The following is an 18,586-nucleotide window of genomic DNA, read 5'->3' on the forward strand; positions in this document are numbered from 1 at the left end:
CTATACATGTATGTTCATGGGTGTGTGTGAGCACATACACACACAGTAGGCCACAAAGTACTGAAGAAGCGGGGGTTGGGACTGTGGAGGTGAGGCTGCAGGGGTCGGTAGGACAAGTTTAAACTTACTACCTAGTGGGGCCTCCCAGCCAGGCAGATCAGAATACTGTCTCCATGAAGGAAAATGTTCTGGCTTCACTCATGGCTGTGGTAAAACACCCCTGGCAACATGGCGGGTGGGGGTCGGGAGACGACGGTGTTTTGGGCTACAGTTCCAGGCCATATTCTACCTCTGCAGGGATGTCTCCTGGGCACAGCACATTCAAAGTCAGAAGCAGAGAGATATCTGAATGCATGCCTGCTTGCTTACTAGTGCTCAGTTGGTGTTCTCTTCTCTTGTTCAGTTCAGGATCCCCAGGCCCAGGGAATGGTACCTCCCACGGTGGGCTTGGTCTTCCCACATCAGTGAAGGCAACCAAGATTGTTCCCCACCAGCATGCCCACAGGTCAACCTGAGGTAGACAATTCTTCACTAAAACTTTCTTCTTGGGTGAGTCTTGTGTCAACTTGACAGTTAAAGCCAACCGTCACAGGCAGCTGTGCAAATAAGTCACCAAAGGGTTGTAGGACAAGAGAAAGGATTTGGTTATTTCCTGCCTTTACTCTGACCCAGTGGAGAGCACTGCTTTCTTTCTGTTTTGTCTTCTCAAACAAAGTGCTTGTCTCCACCCTGAGGCGCTGAGTCCTCAGAGCTAACTTAGGACTAACTGTGGGGAAATGGAAGCTCTCAAGCTCCATGGAGCCCTCTGAGAAGCTGCAAGACATTATTGAGCAGGTTTTGGCTTTATTCTCTAAAAGTAAAGTAAAAAAAAAAAAAAACTTTGCTGAGAAATACAAACTCTTTCACCATAATAAATGCTGTTTTGATAACAAAACTGTACTTTTCTCAAATACCCAGATGGAAGACCATATGCAAAAAAAAATTTTTTAAAAGGAGAAGAAAGAAAGAAAAAGGAAATAAAACTCCAAAGGAATTTTTTGATTGGCCATCTGCTAAAACTGGGAAGCAAGCCTGCATCTTCCTGCAGCCTTTATAAAAATCCCCCCGAGAAGCCTATTTGCGTCCGCCCGGCGCCACCTGCTGGTTGAATGTGGGTAGAGACTGTGCGTGGACAACAGGAACTGGGTCTCCCCTTGTCTGGATGAAATGCACTCGCTAATAATCCATGAAAGAAATCACAAAGCTCCAGATTCCTTTATTGTTTTACAGTGAGTCACACCTCCTCTATCACACACACACACACATACACACACACACACACACACACACACACACACACACACACACACACACAGGCACATTCCCACGTCTGATGAAGCTTTGTGTTTGGCTTGCCTGTCCAGGAAGTACATGACCTACCTATTTAAAGAAAATGCCAGCACCCTATGATGAAGGTGTGTCTTATAATGTTATTTGTTAAACAACAAGAAGCATGAGAACTACCTAACACAAGCTATGATCTCTTCATAATGAAATTCGATGTAGCACTGACCCAAGAAGACGTCGAAAGTACAGGGAGTGGGTAGAAGCAAGCTAATGAGGAACAGTGTTTAGTATAACTCAGGGTTTAAGAAAAATCTGTATCTGTTATGTGTATTTGCTTGTACACAGGAAAAGAATTCGTACTGTTCGTGTCCCATCTGGGGTGGTTCGCTTTGGGCTGGTGAGATGGCTCAGTGGGTAAGAGCACCTGACTGCTCTTCCGAAGGTCCAGAGTTCAAATCCCAGCAACCACATGGTGGCTCACAACCATCCGTAACGAGATCTGACTCCCTCTTCTGGTGTGTCTGAAGACAGCTACAGTGTACTTACATATAATAAATAAATAAATAAATAAATAAATAAATAAATAAATAAATAAAAAGAATTCGTACTGAACTGTTGCTTTCTAAACAGTGGTACTTTTCTGTGGCCCAAATACACCTCGTTTCAGCTAATAAGTAGGGATTTAAAAACAAAAAACAAAAAACAAAACAAAAACAAACAAACAAACAAACAAAAAGCAAGGTCTCAATATATAGCTCTGGCTGTCCTGGAACTCAGTCACCAGACTAGCTGGCTTCAAGCTCACAGAGACATCCTGCCCCAGCCTTCCAAGTGCTGGAACTAAAGGCAGGCACCACCTGCAGGCTCCCTTTCTCCATTTGTAAACTATCCAGCGTTCAGCTGCATGTACGCCTGCAGGCCAGAAGAGGGCATCAGATCCCATTACAGATGGTTGTGAGCCACCATGTGGTCGCTGGGAAATGAACTCAGGACCACTGGAAGAACAGTCAGTGCTCTTAACCTCTGAGCCATCTCTCCAGCCTCCCTTTATTCACTTTTTATTTCACATTATCATATATTAGTTGAATCCTTAAAATGAAGATGTTATTTTCTGACAAACCAGAGAAGTCAATAGAAATAATAACGCCACATTTAAAACTCAGGTTTGAAGCTAATAAGGAATGTCCATCATTAAACTTCCACTGGATGCCCATCTGCACTCTAGTTAGCATTTTCCTATTTAGATGTTACTGTTGGATCTTGAAGGCCCGGGGCTTGCAGGATTGACTGACAGCCTATGACGCTGTTACAGGGTGGTAGAAGGGGAGACCTCCTGGGAGGTTATTGTGTTATTTATTGTGTGCCTTCAAGGGAGCTTGTAGAATGCCAGTCTCTTCTCTCCTGGGTCCCATTGCCGTGAGGTAGGCAGGTCCTTCCCGTGTTCCTGCGACAGCGTGCTAACACATAAAAAGCCCAAGGTAATGGAGCCAATAGCCACTGACTGGGCCTTGAATTCCCTAAACTAGGAGCCAAACAACCTCTTCCCTCTGCAGGTTATGCACTTTATCACAGTGACGGAATGCCAACACACAGAGATGCAATGATGGGGCCGAAGGAAGACGACAGAGACCCCAAAAGAGTATGGTACGAATGTCGGGCCCAAAGTCAGGAGACTGCAAATTATATCAGAGACTATTCAGCTTCAGTCAAATGGGCATTGGTATAACAGGGCTTAAAATGCTAAAACAGGAAGCTACTGGGGCCATCTCTTAACCCAATCTCTGACTTTTACTGCACAGAAAATCGTCTCTCTGGATGGGTGCAAATTAGCAACAGGGAAAGCCAGAGGCGCCTTCTCAGCCCCAGGGAGGCCATTTTCCATTTTCTCCACTAAATCAATTGCTTTTCTTGGGCATCCCACCTTGGCACCTCACCAGTCTCCTCAAGTGTTCTGCCCCTCCAGCGCCACGATGCCAGGGTCTTTTTGGCACCACCTGGTGAATCTTTCTCACATCTAACCCTCCTCTCCTGTCTCTGTGTCAGAGTTTAAAGTTCTGAGTTTTATGGTGAGGTGGGCGGCTCCCAGGGAGTACTGGGTAGGCAGGCTGGCCTTCCACTTTCAGCCCTCCTGCCCTTACCTCGCGTACTGGAATCACGTGGTGGCGTGAGCCACCGTTCAGCTCCACCATCAGCACCATCCTCCTCTCCCTCATTTCACTTCTCCTCGCTCATCCATCTACTCTGCAGGTGACCCTTCCCGTTCTAAACCCTAACCATCCTCACCCCGTCTTTTACTGGAAGCTTCCACATGCCCTCCACTTGTCCATGGTCTTGAATGGAGAGTACGCAAGGTTCGTCCTACTGTCTAAGGCTCTCCCTCTAAGCTCCACCTACACGTGACGGCTCATCATTTCATGGGCGTGGCTCCCCTGCTTGTGCTTCCTGTGTGCCTGCCACACTGTTTCATGAATCTGTGCTTTTGTATGTGCGACTTAGACTCTGTGCTGTTCTGAATGAGACTGTCCTCAGAGGCTCATGTATCTGGGCACTTGGTCCCCAGTTGATGGTGCCGTTTGGGGAAGGGACATCGCTCCCTACGCCTGCCGCCATGCTTCCCAAGACCATTGTCATGCCTTCCCCCACGCAATGGATTCTGTCCCCACAGAGCGACAAACCAAAATAAACTCTTCCAAGGTGCTTTTTGATCATAGGTTTTTTTGTTTGTTTGTTTGTTTTGTTTTGTTTTATCACAACAGAAACGTAGCTAATACAGGCTTTGACTAATACTTTACTGATGGTTAACACAACACTCTAAAGTCTGATCAGAATCTCCTCTACCGAGAACTCCCTTGATGTTCAGCCAAGAACAGATCAGTGTGCCCATGTGAAGAAACTAAGATCAAAGAAAGCACCATCCAATAGGATTGGAAGTGGCGATGCCCGCCCGGTACCTGCACAGTACCAGGAATAGTATGTTCTCACTAGCCAGGATGAGACATATCTGAATTCATGGAACATCACATGGACCAAGAGTAAAAGTCTTGCCTTGATTAGAAAGGAAATAATTAGACTCTGGCTGGGTATTACTCTAGAAAATAAACATGTAATCTGTTTCCAAGTCACTTACTTTGTATCCTAGAGCCCAGTTCAAGAATTTGTATGTGGATACAGCAATCTCTAAGACTCAGATTAGAGTTCCTATGCCCCACCCGTGTATGTGTGTGTGTGTGTGTGTGTCTGTGTGTGTCTGTATGTGTGTATCTGTGTGTGTGTGTCTGTGTGTGTGTGGGGGGGTGTTTGTGTGTGTGTGTGTGTGTGTGTGTGTGTGTATAACACACACAGTATACATATGGAGGTCAGAGGACAATGTTCTTTTTTTGACGTTGTTGGTTTTTGTTTTGTTTTTTTCGAGACAGGATTTCTCTGTGTAGCCCTGGCTGTCCTGGAACTCACTCTGTAGACCAGGCTGGCCTCGAACTCAGAAATCTGCCTGCCTCTGCCTCTCGAGTGCTGGGATTAAAGGTGTGCGTCACCACGCCCGGCTTAGAGAACAACTTTCAAGAGTTGTTTTTCTTTTTCTGCCATGTGGGTCCCAGAGATCAAACTCAGATTTGACAGGTTTGGTGGCAAGCACCATTACCTGCTGAGCCATCTCAGCCCACCATCCGAGAATATTTTTAAGTAAATGGAACATCAGTGAACTGTGGGATAACTTCATGTGATTTAATGTATGTGGAATCCAAGTGCCAAATGAGAAAAGAGACAGAAAAATAAATCTGAAGAAGTAACAGGTCAGACATTTTCTACATTTTATGGAAAATATAAATCCACATATAACTTAATGAATCAGAAACACGAGGAGAAATTATACCCAGAGCACATTTAATCAAGTGTTCAAAGTCAGTCGCACAGAGAAAGAACGTGAGCAGACAGAAAGGAGGCGTTCCCCAGTGAGGACAGGGGATAGAGATGACAACAGATTTCACACCAAAAATAATACAAACAAAATATGCTTTAGCAAGCATCAGGAGGATGTCTGAATCCATCGTGTGTTCAACACTGTTGCAGGGGTCACTCAAAGACACCCCGGAAAGTTAAAGATGACCTTGGTTAAAGGAGGCGTGGCCCTGTCCAGTGATTCTCACATGATATACAGGTTGACCCTCAGTTTCACTGACGGTCCCAGTGGGGTTTTTCTGAGGGGATACAGGAATTGCCAACAGTCTCAACTGGGAGGGGATTACAATGCAAGCAGGCTATCTGTGCTGTCCAAAAATATCTACTTCCCCACAAGACACTTAGAGACTGCAAAGATTAAAAGAACGACTTTGCAGTAGAGAAATAGAGCAGATGTCGTAATAACTAATTTCACCAGCACTACTAGGAATATGACACGGTATCCTAGCACTTCCTGGTGTGCTGAACTGAGGAGGTCACAGCATCTTTTGTGTTATAGTTTGTAAAAAATGTGTAGTCAAAATTGGATTGTGAGAGAAATTAGATACAACCAAATTGAAGATCCTTCTGAAACAAGAAGCCGGCAATGGCGCTCAGAAAGTCAAGGGCATGAGAGACACAGAGCCTGAGGAACAGTAACAGCTCGAAGGAGGAAAGCAGGAGATGGTGGCTCAAACAGCTCAGGGCTCACAGGGAACCCGGAGCAGAAGAGGACAGTGGCATGGCAGCTAACAGCACACCAGTGCCCCCAACAGTACACCAGTGTCCCTCACAGTACACCAGTGTCCCCCACAGTACTCCAGTGTCTCCCACCCCCAGTTAAACAGTGCACCAGGATCCTCCCACAGTACACCAGTGTCCCCACCCCCAGTTAACAGTATGCCAGTGCCCCCCCACCCCCGTTTCAGTGACTGTGTACAGTGCACACTGGTGAGGATACAGGAAATGGACAGGAGAACAAATTCTATCCCACCTTTATAACATCTTATGAGCCTAAAATCTGAAATACTTTAGAAGCTAAAGGCAAATACACTTTCAGAGAAGAAGAGGGGAAGAGGGGCTTTGCCACTGGCAGGCCTGCACTACCAAAACTAATGCATTCATGCAAATCCTGCTGGTGGAACAAGAATAGTAGAGGGAGCTCAGACCTACGGAAAGGATTCAGAGCTCTGGGGATGTTAAAGATACGTGGTAATTATCAAAGCCAAATATATTCAGTTTTCAGTGTCCTTAAAATAAGCAGCTTTTCATCAGGCCTGGGGGCGCATACCTGTCATTGCGGCAGGGGGCAGGGTTGTATGTTTGAGAACAGCTTGGACTTTATGAGACAATCAAAACAAAACCTAATTTTTGAAGCATAATAATAATGATAATAATAATAGAATGTTGTAGGATTAGCAGTAAATACATTTCAAAAGCATGTAGTAGGCTGAGGGTTGGAACAGGCCTGTGCTGTTTGAAGTTGCTTGGCTCTTAGGAATACAGTAATAATAACTGGTAAATATTATAAGTTAAGAGATGTTTTGAAAAGGCCATATCATAGATTAGGATTAAAAACTAAAGCCATTTTTAAATAGATATACTTAATAAAACTCAAGAAGACACAAAGTAACATTTTTTAAAATCAACTAAACTAAACAAGATAAATAGATGACAACTAGCAAGAGTCCAGACCCAAATTCACGACAATATTACACACTAAGTATAAGTGGGTTACAATCAATAATTTAAAAGTACTTTCAAGCAGGATAAAAGACCTATACAGATGCTTTCAACAAAACACACTCTTTTAAATGTGGATAGCTTGAAACAAAAAAATAGAAAAGTCTATCATGGAAATACTAAGCCAATAAAAACTGGAAGGTACCTGTCGGTTTCACAGAGAGGACATGGGAATCATCTTATAAAGGAATCTAACCATTAAACTAAGGAAGTTACAAAATGTATGCAGAGAGCACTGACAGAATTTACAGAAGAAACCTAAGTATAACCATAGCTGAAAACTTTAGTAATTAGGGGAATGAAATAGATCCGTAAAGAAGGGCAGATTATTAGAAGAACTAACTCACATTAACTGACATTTATACAGATCATTTCAAGAGTACACAAAATGTTCATCAAGACAAACAAGATATGAAAAGAAAATTTCAATAACGTTTAAAAGATTGAGGGACCAGCAAGATGGCTTAGTAGGAGAAGGTGCCTGATGCCAAACCTGGCAGCCTGAGTTCGATTTTGAGGACTGACAAGGTTGGAGGAGAAAACTTGTCCCCAAACAGTGTTGTCCTCTGACCTCCACACACAGCATGGCATGTGAGCACCCCACGCCAATAATGACACAAGCAAATTAAGATTTAATTTAAAAATTAATCATACTGCCTTTTACTGTTATGAACAGACACTATGACCAAGACAACATTTAACCTGGCTTATAGGTTGAGAGGTTCAGTCCGTTATCATCAAGGAGGGAGCATGGCAGTGTCCAGGCAGGCATGGTGCAGAAGGAATGAGAGTTCTACATCTTCATCTGAAGGCTGCTAGCAGAATCCTGGCTTCCAGGTAGCTAGGATGAGGGTTTTAAACCCCACAGTGACACACTTCCTCCAACAAGGCCACACCTACTTCTACAATGCAACACCAACAAATAGAGCCACTCCTTGAGCCAAGCATATTCAAACCACCACATATAGCATGTAAAAATTAAAGAGCTTGATATAATTTCCAACTCGTTTTGTTTTTTGTTTTGTTTTGTTTTGTTTTGTTTTGAGACAGGGTTTCTCTGTGTAGCCCTGGCTGTCCTGGAGCTCACTTAATTTCCAACTCTTACAAAATAAAATAGAAATCAACAACAGAAAGTATTTGAAAATGTAAAAATATTTAGAAAATTAAACAATATATTTATAAATAACCCATGAGCAAAAGAGAATTCTCAAAAAAGAGCAGGGAATACTAAATGGTACTAGAAATGCCAAACATAAAACTACCTGAGATGCCTTCAAAGCAGAGCAGAAAGGAAAATGTATTGTGCTATGGTTTCAGCTGGGAGGAAATGAGGGTCTGCCTCAAAGCATGGTGGGAAGAGAGAAAGCATTCTGTTTGACACGTGTGAGCCATTGTCACAGACTTGGCAGAAATAAAGCTACTCTGAAGAGATGCTCAGCTCTCACCATCTAACTGGCTAGTGACACAATGAACCCTGGAAGTCGTATCCTGGGGGGGAGGAAAAGAACCAGGCAGAGGAGAAACCTGCCTCTCAGAAAGAGATCTCACATAGCTCTAACAGCTTATAGACCAGCATGCAGAATGACAGGAAGCACAGACTGAGACAGGTCAGTGTGAGTGGGACGACACTTGGGCGGGGCTACTTACCTGTGTGCAACCTTGACTCTCTACTTAAATTCTGATCTCACCTGAGGAATATTTGAGGGCTTTTCTGGATCTCTGTCCCTCCTCCAGTGGGGCCACACTGACTAAATTCCTTTCATTTTTTTTTCTGCTTTCAATGTTTAATTTGGCTCTTTTAATTGACTTATTGAGGAGAGGTGGACAGGCTTGACTGGAGGCACAAGGTGTGGGGTAACACATGGTATGAGCCTAGTACTACAGTTATATTCACATAATGGGTTTTTGACATTTGATATACTACAGGCACGGTGGTGCACGCCTTTAATCCCAACACTTGGGAAGCAGAGACAGGTGGATCTCTGTGAGCTCAATGCCAGCCTGATCTACATACATATAGAGTTCCAGGACAGCCAGGGCTCCATAGTGATTCTCTGTCTCAGGAGGGGGAGGAAGGAAAGGAGGAGGAGGAGGAGGAGGAGGAGGAGGAGGAGGAGGAGGAGAAAAAAGAACAAGTGTTAAATATCAAAAAGAACAAGAAAAGGAAACAACTAAATCTGAGCATAGTGGCTATGCTTGAATTTTTAGCACTTACACAGCAAGACCCTTTCTTAGGGGAAGAAAGGGGGTGGTTACTAAAAAGAAACACAGTTATACCCTCAGAGCATCAGGTCTCACAGTGTCAAGTATGTAACAACTGCAGCTGTCAAAGCTGCTGGGAGATGAGGAACTGCTACTTTGGAGTTGCTGGTGAGAAAGTTGGAGATTCCCAAAGGTAACATGATCCTAAGATTCCCAGGATCCCATGCATCTACCGAGTAACCTACAGGATATCAGTCAGGGCAGCTTTGCTTGTCCCCAGCTGGAAATAAAGGCAAATAGCCACCCAATGCGGGATGGGTGGCACATTGTGGAGAATTCACAGCATGGAACACCTGTCAGCCATACAAATACAGAGGACAGAGCATGCAACACATCTGGTTGGATCTCAAGGCACTATTGACTGCTTTTATTTACTTTCCTATCTTCAGTGAGAGACGTGAGGACTGACCACAAGGATTCACTCACACAAGGGCTGTGGGGAACTGATGGTGGCCGTGCTTCTCTTACTAGATCTTAAATACAGCTGGATTTAGACTTAACTGTTTAATCCTTAACATACCTGTGGAGATCTAGAGGGAAGGGTGAGCAGAGCCATGAGTGAAAATGGAAGCGCTGATAACTATCTTTCAAATTAACTTTATTGAAGCAAAGTTTACACAGAATAAATGAACCTGAGTTAATAAATACACAGATCCACATGTTCATCTATCTATCTATCTATCTATCTATCTATCTATCTATCTATCTATCTATCTATCTATCTATCTACCTACCTACCTATCTATCTACCTACCTATCTATCTATCTATCTATCTATCTATCTATCTATCTATCTATCTATCTATCTATCTATTGCAGTGCTGGAGACTAAACCCAGGGTCTCTCACACACAGGGCAAGGTACCTAGCCATGAGCTTCTAGCCCCAGTGCCTCTCTTGAAAAATGAGCAAGCTTTATTTGTGTTTGGTCAATTCTAATCTTATTTCTAGTTCTAGATTTTTATATTAGGTCCCCAAACAACAATGAGGCATTTGAACAGAGTCTAAGCCTCAGTGTTAGCTCTAGATTTAAATCATACTTCTTGAGTAGACTCCATAATTTTTCAAAGCCTCAGTTTTCTCATCTGTAAATTGGGGATATTCATATAACTGATGTCATAAAATCATTCTAGGGTTACAAGGATTCATGTTAAGCTGCAAACACAATGCCCAGATTATATATAACTAGTAAAAGTAGCTGGCCCATTTGTTGCTCTTACCCTGAAGTTCATAGTTATGGCATGGTTTGCAGAACTTGCCAAGGCTTTTGACATGGTCTGGGAATTAACTTGTCAAAAACATAAAACTAAAGTAAACAGTGATTCTGAGCCCTGCACACCACCACCACTTCTTCAAACTGGTAGCCAAGACTCTAGAGTGTTGTGTTCAAACATACTGCTTTCTAGGTGGAAGGATTAGAGCATTTGAAAGTGGATTCTTGCTCAAGTTTAAAGCAGGACACATAAAAGGCTTCCCATGTCTGGTTGCTAGACCTGCTATTCGGCCTTTAAGCACCCTCAACTACACTGGTGGCTTGGGAGATTCCCCTGGATCGCCCATTCCACATGTGGGTTCCCCACCTCCTCCATCTTCCTGGTTCGCTGGCTCCCTGTCTCCAGGATCCAGCTCTAGCACCACCACTTCTCCAGTCAGCCCACCTGTCGCCCTGCCGGTTCAACTCCACAAGCTGCCCGGATGGCTGCCCAACTGTGTACAATCAAGTCACCTAGCTTCCTGGTGCCCCGGTTGGCCTAGCTCCCAGCACACGGGACGGGACACAGCTGCAGTCACAGACATGATTATCATTCAAGGGCCGGAGTGCCATCTACCTGAGACACAAAGAGCTGGAACTCTTCTGGCAGGATCCAGGAGCGAGGGTAGAAGTTGTACTCCTCTGGAAACAGGTTCTGCATGATCCTCAGTGCTCGGCTCAAGGTGACCTTACGCACCATCTCCGTCATGCCTGGGGGGACGGGAGAAGCTGTGAGGCTGGGCCACCAGGGAACCGGCAGCCAGTGTTTGGGACCCTCACCCACCCCCCACCCCACCCCCACCCCACACACACCATGGCCACTTTCTCCTGCAGCAGAGACTGACGGATTAGGAGGATCTTAAAGGAAGGAGAATCAATGGATTCATTCTCCCTCCTTAATCCCGGGGGTGGGGTGAGGGGGTGTAAGGGTGAGTCTTCGCCTCCTATCTGAGCCTCTGTCTAAGGATATCCTTTGTCATCTTTGTGGGAACTGAAGTTCTATCATGTACCTAGAACTGAGCCCTCTCTTGAATGCATAGCTAGCTCACACTATTTCATGGACCCTTCTATCCTGTTCCCCAGGGGAGATAATCTAGTAGACTCTGGTGACATTATGAGAAATGTAATTAAGCTGCTTTGTTTTAATCTTTCATGACTATTAAAGGCATAAAATAGAAAGCCACACACCTTTCAGCAAAAGCTCGCTCTCCTTGAATCAAGGGCAGGGAGTGGGGAAACGTCCACAGCGTTAACTTACAGCACTGCTTATGGAGGCACTGTGTGACTGGGTCCTGTCTTGGGTGTCTCCCGGCTCTCTAAAAATGCTTCTCTTAAAAATACGTGGATATTTTGATCTTTATGTGTGTTGGTGTGTGTGTGTGTGCTTCTGTTTGTGTGAGTGGGTGGACACATGGTTGCACACTTGGAAAGCAACCTTGGGTATGGTGTCATTGCTCAGGAGCTGTCCACCTCTCTCTCTCTTTCTCTCTCTCTCTCTCTCTCTGTCTCTCTCTCTCTCTCTCTCTCTCTCTCTCTCTCTGTGTGTGTGTGTGTGTGTGTACATGTGTGTGGAGCCTGAGACAGTTGTTTAAGTCTTCCCCCATGGTTCTCCATTTTATTCACTGAGGCGGGGTCTCTCACTGCTCAGAGCTCAGTGATACAGTTGGTGTAGCCACCCAGCTTGCTCTGGGGAGCTTCTGTCTTCCAAGCATCTGAATTATACACAGGCCACCATGCCCAGCAGACATTAACATGGGCTCTGGGGATCTGAAGTCCAGCCTAATGTTTACACAACAAGAGCATTTCTTGCTGAGACACCTCCTCAGTCCTACATCTTGGTTTTTTTTGTTTTTTTGTTTTTTGTTTTTTGAGAAATAGGGTCTCTCATTGGTCTGGAGCCCAATGACTAGACTAGGTGAGCTGGCCAGGGAACCCCAAGGCTCTACCTCCCCAGAACTGGGGTTACAAGAACCCGCTTCCACATCTGGCACAGACCAATTTAAATCAGAATATTTAAATGAAGAATCTTAATATATCACTTACAATACAAAATGTATTTTGAACTAAGGAAATTGCCCATAGAAAAGCAAATGACATCTCATACAGTGGCACAGAGAAGGTAAATGCCATGAGTACCCTAAAGCTCTCAGTGTGTGCTGTGTTTCTAGCACACTCTCTCCTGGAGCATCCTTCAGAACTTACTCTAGAGCATCCGCCATGTGTGGGAAAGGCGTGTATATGAGGCAGGAGATAAACCCAGACAAAACAGAAGCCAAAAGCCAGTCAGTACTGCCTGGAATTGCTCCCCCGAACCCCCCCACCAGGAACCCCCGGCCTTGGTGGGTTTCTGTCTGTCCAAGGTGCCTTTCCCTACCTGGAGGTTTCAAAGGCTGCTGTATCATTACAGTTAATTAACTGCTGTTTGCAAAGTGGAAAATTACATGTTCCAGTCACTGGCATGCTGAGCAGAGGATGGAGCAGGCTCGCCTTTGGAATGAGTGCTCTTGTGTGAGGCTAGTCGCTTCCTCTGGGCTTCATATTCCTGATGTAGATAGACCCTGAGCTACTTCTCATCCTCAGCCATCAGGGGAGACAGGACAGAAAGGAAAGTGATAGGCAACCTCATCCGAAGAATTGCAGAATCGTGTCTCAACAACTCTGCCCATGTAGAGGGTTGTGTGCAAATTGTTTTCTCCCATGACCCCAAGAAGTTTTTTTTGTTTTTGGTTTTTTTTTTTTGTTTGTTTTTGGTAGCCTTTTTTGTGAGCAGCAAGACAGAAATAAATAGTAGCAAGGCCACTAAAATCGGTGTGCAAGGACCCTGACTGTAAGGCTCACTCTCGATAACAAAACCTTTTCTCTTCTCTGAGGATAAATTTGACCTTGGGATAACGTCTAACTCTGCTCCCCTCAAAAAAAATCCAAGAAAGGTGGGATATCTTCTGTGTTGTCAAAGAGCAGGGCACCCGGTTAACACGAACTTGGATAGGTAAGCCAAGTGAACAGCCAGCAGGAAGCCGAGGCCCCAGACTTCCTGAGCACTCAATCTTGTAACTCAGCATAAGCCTTGAGGGGATGCCGTGTCAGCAGAATTACGAAAGATGCTGGCATCTGTGTGTATCTATGCCAAGTCAGATGTGAGCCTTGTCTCCTCGTCTCATCTTGCTTTAACTAAGGGCCAGAGACCCTGGAGCATTTGCAAATATTCTACTAAAGAGAAATGCTTCATACTGCCGCAGCCATGTCATGCTTCCTACCCTGCGTCTTTCCATGTGAACCTATAGTACTTCCATGTGTACTGCCTATAGTAGAACTTTGTATGTCTCAGTAGTTCAGTTAAAACCCCATAGTGTGTGGGAAAATAACTACCCAGCATATGGAATGTGTAATCTGAGAATCGGTAGGCTTTTGTTTGTTTGTTTTGGTCTTAAGACATGGTCTCACTCCATGGCCTAGGCTAGCCTGTAACTCATTATGTTGCCTAGGCTGGCCTCCAACTTATGGTAATCCTCCTGTCTCAGTTTCTCAAGCATGAGCCACCACATCTGGCTAGCTACAGTATACTCACATACATAAAATTTAAAAATATATATTATTTGTATTTAATATAACATTGTGATACAATCCATTAACAAAATAAGTGTGGGGCCTGTATCTAGAAGTTCAGTCAAATGTTTTCTCCTCCCTAAGCAGTCCCACTGCCCTGTGGCTCTGCTGTCTGTCACACAGCCATTAGGAATGGTGACTGTAGAGGAGATAATACAGAGACTGAAAGACAAAAGAAAAGCAACCATGGGGATGACTGTAACCATGTCCTACCACCGAGGCCTTGCAGGCTAAGTCTCATCATGAGACCCATAGTAAAAGGAAGAGGCTGTCCACAGCCTGTGAAGCTTAGTGGAGACCAGGAGAGCTCACTCTCATGGTACCTTCAACTGTGATACCTGAAGAGAAAGCCGATGGGGTCTTCATTTCTGTGATGACGAGTCACAGAACTCTGGTTCCTGCTAGACACTAGAGTTCCTTCACTGGGCCCACTGTATTATATTTTAACCTGACAAGTTCAAAGCATGTTCTTTTATTTTGTATATTTTTACATATGTGTGTGGTATGCATGTGTGCACTTGCACATGTGTGCTGATGAACATGCAGATGTTTACACACATATGTAGAGGCCCAGAGGTTAACATCTGGTATCTTCCTCCATCACCCTCCTCCTCCTCTTGGGCAGGTTCCCCCAACTGGACCCAGAGCTCACCAGTTTAACTAATCAAGCTAGCAGCTTTCCCTAAGGGTCCTTTGTATTCCCAGGGAGCTGAGATTATGGGTGGACCACCATGCCTTGAGTGCTGGGGATTCAAACCTCAGTCCTCATGCTTGCACAGGAAGCACTTCACCCTGAGTCACTTCCTGACCCCCTAACTCATGTTCTTGTACCAGTGGAAACTACACTGAGAAAGCACAACTTTAACCAGTGAGGGCCCAGCCTGCACCTTCAGACCCTCGGAAGGGTCAGCTCTCAGGGCTCCCCGGTGAAGGCCCAGCCTATACCTTCAGACCCTCAGAAGTGTCAGCTCTCAGGACTCCCCCCACCCACCACCCTGATTTCTTCCCCATAGCAACAGCAGCCCAGCAGAGCATGGCCAGAGAATCTCAGTTAAGGGTCCTCATGTTTGATCTGAAAACAGTGCCCTGCTCTTGCAGCAGACTCTACTCTGACTTTGGACCTAGGGATACTTCTAAAGGCCAACAATAACTTCAGATACCTGGAAATTTGTTCACTTGACCGGAGAGTATGTCACTGTCACGAAATGAAACTCCATGCCAGTAGATATCACAAGGCAAGCGCCGGCCAAATGGGAACTAGAAAAAGAGGGGGAAATGTGATTCATGGTAAGAAAAGAGGTACAGCAGCAACCACACTGGGGGGTCTGGGTTTACAAATGACACCTGGCAAACATCCCACATTTTAATCCTCAAAGCTAGCATGTGAAAGCAGAGAGTCTTGCTCACCCAGGATGAAGCAGAAAGCCACGCCCACACAGGATAAAGCAGGGATCAGAGTAGTAGTGGATGAGCTCCTGGTTTGGCAAGCACTGCTTTGCTTTAATAAGCCTCATGCTTGGTTTTTAAAGGATTGTTTTCATTTTACTGACTAAAAACTTAGGGCTGAAAGAAGTCACTTAATGTGTACCAGTATAGCTGGTGTGTGTGCAGTGGGTGGGGTGAGGGGAGGTATGATGGTGGTCGTGGTGGTCAGAATTTGAACCTAGGATAAGACAACCCAAATTCTAGGCCCACAGCAGTTCCTTCCCTTTCTCTGAAAATGGCAACCTTCAACCTGGTCCTTATAAAATGGTGGAGGCAATCCCTCTCTCCCTCCCCCTGCCTCACACACAGCTCCTCCTCTTTCCTCCCTCCTGCTCCCCACATATCTTATCGCATCGCAGGATGTGTCCTCAGTCGCTGAGACAGTTCCTGGGCCTTACTGCAGATGTTTGAATTCATAAATGAAAGAGCTAGGCGTGATCACCTGACTCAAGATGAGCTAACGGGAGTCTGCCTTCTGGGAATGTGGGAGTCAGAGATGCCAGGCAACCTCTGTTGGCCCATGGACCGGGGGCAATGCACAGACAAAGCTGAACAGCTGGAGTTGACTGGGTGGGAAGAAGGGACAGACAGTCGGCTGAGAGAGGGGGTAGCTGTGGAGATATCTGGCCATGTTTCCCAGAGACCGGTGGCGAGACAGAGGTTGCTCAGGCCTGTTGTTCTCCCCAGCCTGACTGTCTGGCGTGCCAGTGGCTTCACTCCTATAAGATAATCCTGCATCTTCCCAGTGTTCTAAGTTCCTCTCTGGCAGAAGCTCCAGGGTTTCAATTATTTTCAGGGAGAAAATCTCTTGCTGAGACAAAAAGGTCTACTCTTTCTGCTCTGTTCAGCTACCCTGCAACGTCATTAGCAAGTTCTGCATCTGTAGATGAGGCTCTTTAAATGTGACTCTGATGGCCTCATTAAAGGGAAGCCTGAAGACCTGCTAGCTCATATTTAGAACCTGCTTGTTAAAAGTCCAAATAGAGAGAGATGGCTGTACATTAGATAAAGCCCCTTGACGTTCTCATTTTGAGATGACACTTGGTCAGAACGTCTATCTGCTGTGAGCTGAGGGGCCACATCCCGCACATCCTGATGGAATTGCACGGCACAGCTAATGAAATGATGGGAAGGGGTTCTTTCAACCGTCCCAATTAAAACCAAGGCTGTCAGATTCAAACCCGGTAAGTGGCTGCAGAGCTGGGCCACAGTGAGGCAGATGCTGTTACTATGGGCGTGAATAACTTCTATCTATAATTTATAGCTTTTTGTTCATTTTCTTTGCTTCCAGTGGATGCCAAGTTATTTATTCAGTAGCCATTAACATGAAGTTATGTTGGAACACATGCTACCTTCTTCTGGCTGTTAAGTGCTAATATAGAAAAGGAAAAGACAACTGGACGGAAGATCTAAAATGTAGACTGTCCAAGCAACTGGACCTTAACTGTCATGACTTTGATGCCTGTCATTAGTGGCCAGCACCAGCTCCTTGCTAGTGTGCCGCCTGATGACACTTTCTACCCATACCATTGTCCTCTAACTTTTATGAAACTAGTCATGGTGGCTCATGAACACATTTGAGGAACTTGATGCAGGACTGTCAGGAACTTGAGAGGTCAGCCTGGGCTACAGAGTTAGTTCCAATCTAGCCTGGGCTACAGAGTAAAACCTGGTTTTATAAAAACAAAAGACAGCACAAAACTAAGAAAGGATAAGAACAATAGCTTTTAGCTCAGTAAGTGCTGTGTTTTGTTTTGTTTTGTTTTGTTTTGTTTTTAGAGAGTGTTTCTCTGTGTAGCCTTGGCTGTCCTGGAACTTGTTCTGTAGACCAGGCTGGAATCAAACTCATCAATAACCACCTGCATCTGCCACCCGGGTGCTGGGATCAAAGGCGTGTGCCACCACCGCCAGGAGCACACTAAGTTTTAAAAGGCTACATTTGTTCAGTAATTGTCATGTTCCAGACTCTAACATAGGTGCTAGGAAAACGGAACAACACAATGTTAAATCTGTTCAGGGCTTGAACATATTCAACAGTAAAGAGCTGAAGTCTTAGCCTCTAAGATTGAGAAGAAGGGGAGGGCGTCCGCTTTCCCTTCTTTCAATACAGGGTTAACAACACAGAGCACCAGGCAAAGGAAATTAATGACATTCTCACTAGAAAGGTAGAAATAAAAGACCTGTTTGTGGATGACAGGATCCTGCATGTAGAAAACCCTAGCGATTGCATGAAAAGCTTACAGAAAATCAAGAGAACCATGACATAAAACCCAAAGAATAAAGTACTTAAGAATTAACTTGGGAAGGGAGTTAATGTGAAAACTACAAAATGTCCCTCAAGGAATTTAATGAAACTTCAAATAAAGGGAAGAAAACCCATGTCACAAGTTTGAAAACATTGTTTGTTTGTTTGTTTGTTTGTTTTTCCAGACAGGGTTTCTCTGTATAGCCCTGGCTGTCCTGGAACTCACTTTGTAGACCAGGCTGGCCTCGAACTCAGAAATCCACCTGCCTCTGCCTCCTGAGTGCTGCGATTAAAGGTGTGAGCCACCACCACCCGACTTGAAAACAATTTTATTTAAAATGTCAGTACAATATTACCCAAAGCAAGCTATAGGTTTTATGTCTCTACCAAAACAGCCATGACTTGGTTTGGGTAAGAAATAGAAAAGATAATCTTATAGTTAAATGGAATGACAAGCGTCTCTAATTGGCCAAAACAACCTCGAGAAAGATCAACCCAGCGGGAGACCTCACACTGGATCCTCCTTCAGACCATTAGCATGAGCTCGTTCTGCTCAGTCAATCTACAAAACTCATTTTTATGGAAGGTGTCTCATGTCCTTTACAGATAGTTTTGCTGTAGTTATGTTTGACTTTATTTTATTTAGCTTTCTTTGGTTCTCAAAGACATTTATGGATGCTTTATCAATTGACTAAATTATCACCAGGAAGTTTTCACGAAATTGTGCTGTGC

General features: G+C 44.7%; 1 protein-coding gene across 1 annotated transcript in view; it reads right to left on the minus strand.

Moving 5' to 3' along the window:
• Window positions 1–18,586, minus strand: part of Ttll11 (tubulin tyrosine ligase-like family, member 11) — a 228,581-nt gene that overhangs the window by 178,339 nt on the left and 31,656 nt on the right. Inside the window, exons 2-3 of the mRNA NM_029774.3 lie at window positions 15,285–15,381; window positions 11,096–11,229 (exon numbers count right to left, since the gene is read on the minus strand). Of these exons, the coding sequence (NP_084050.1) occupies window positions 11,096–11,229; window positions 15,285–15,381 (231 nt within the window). The remainder of the gene's footprint in view (window positions 1–11,095; window positions 11,230–15,284; window positions 15,382–18,586) is intronic.

This window comes from Mus musculus, chromosome 2 (assembly GCF_000001635.26).
Source record: "Mus musculus strain C57BL/6J chromosome 2, GRCm38.p6 C57BL/6J".
Classification (NCBI taxonomy): domain Eukaryota; kingdom Metazoa; phylum Chordata; class Mammalia; order Rodentia; family Muridae; genus Mus; species Mus musculus.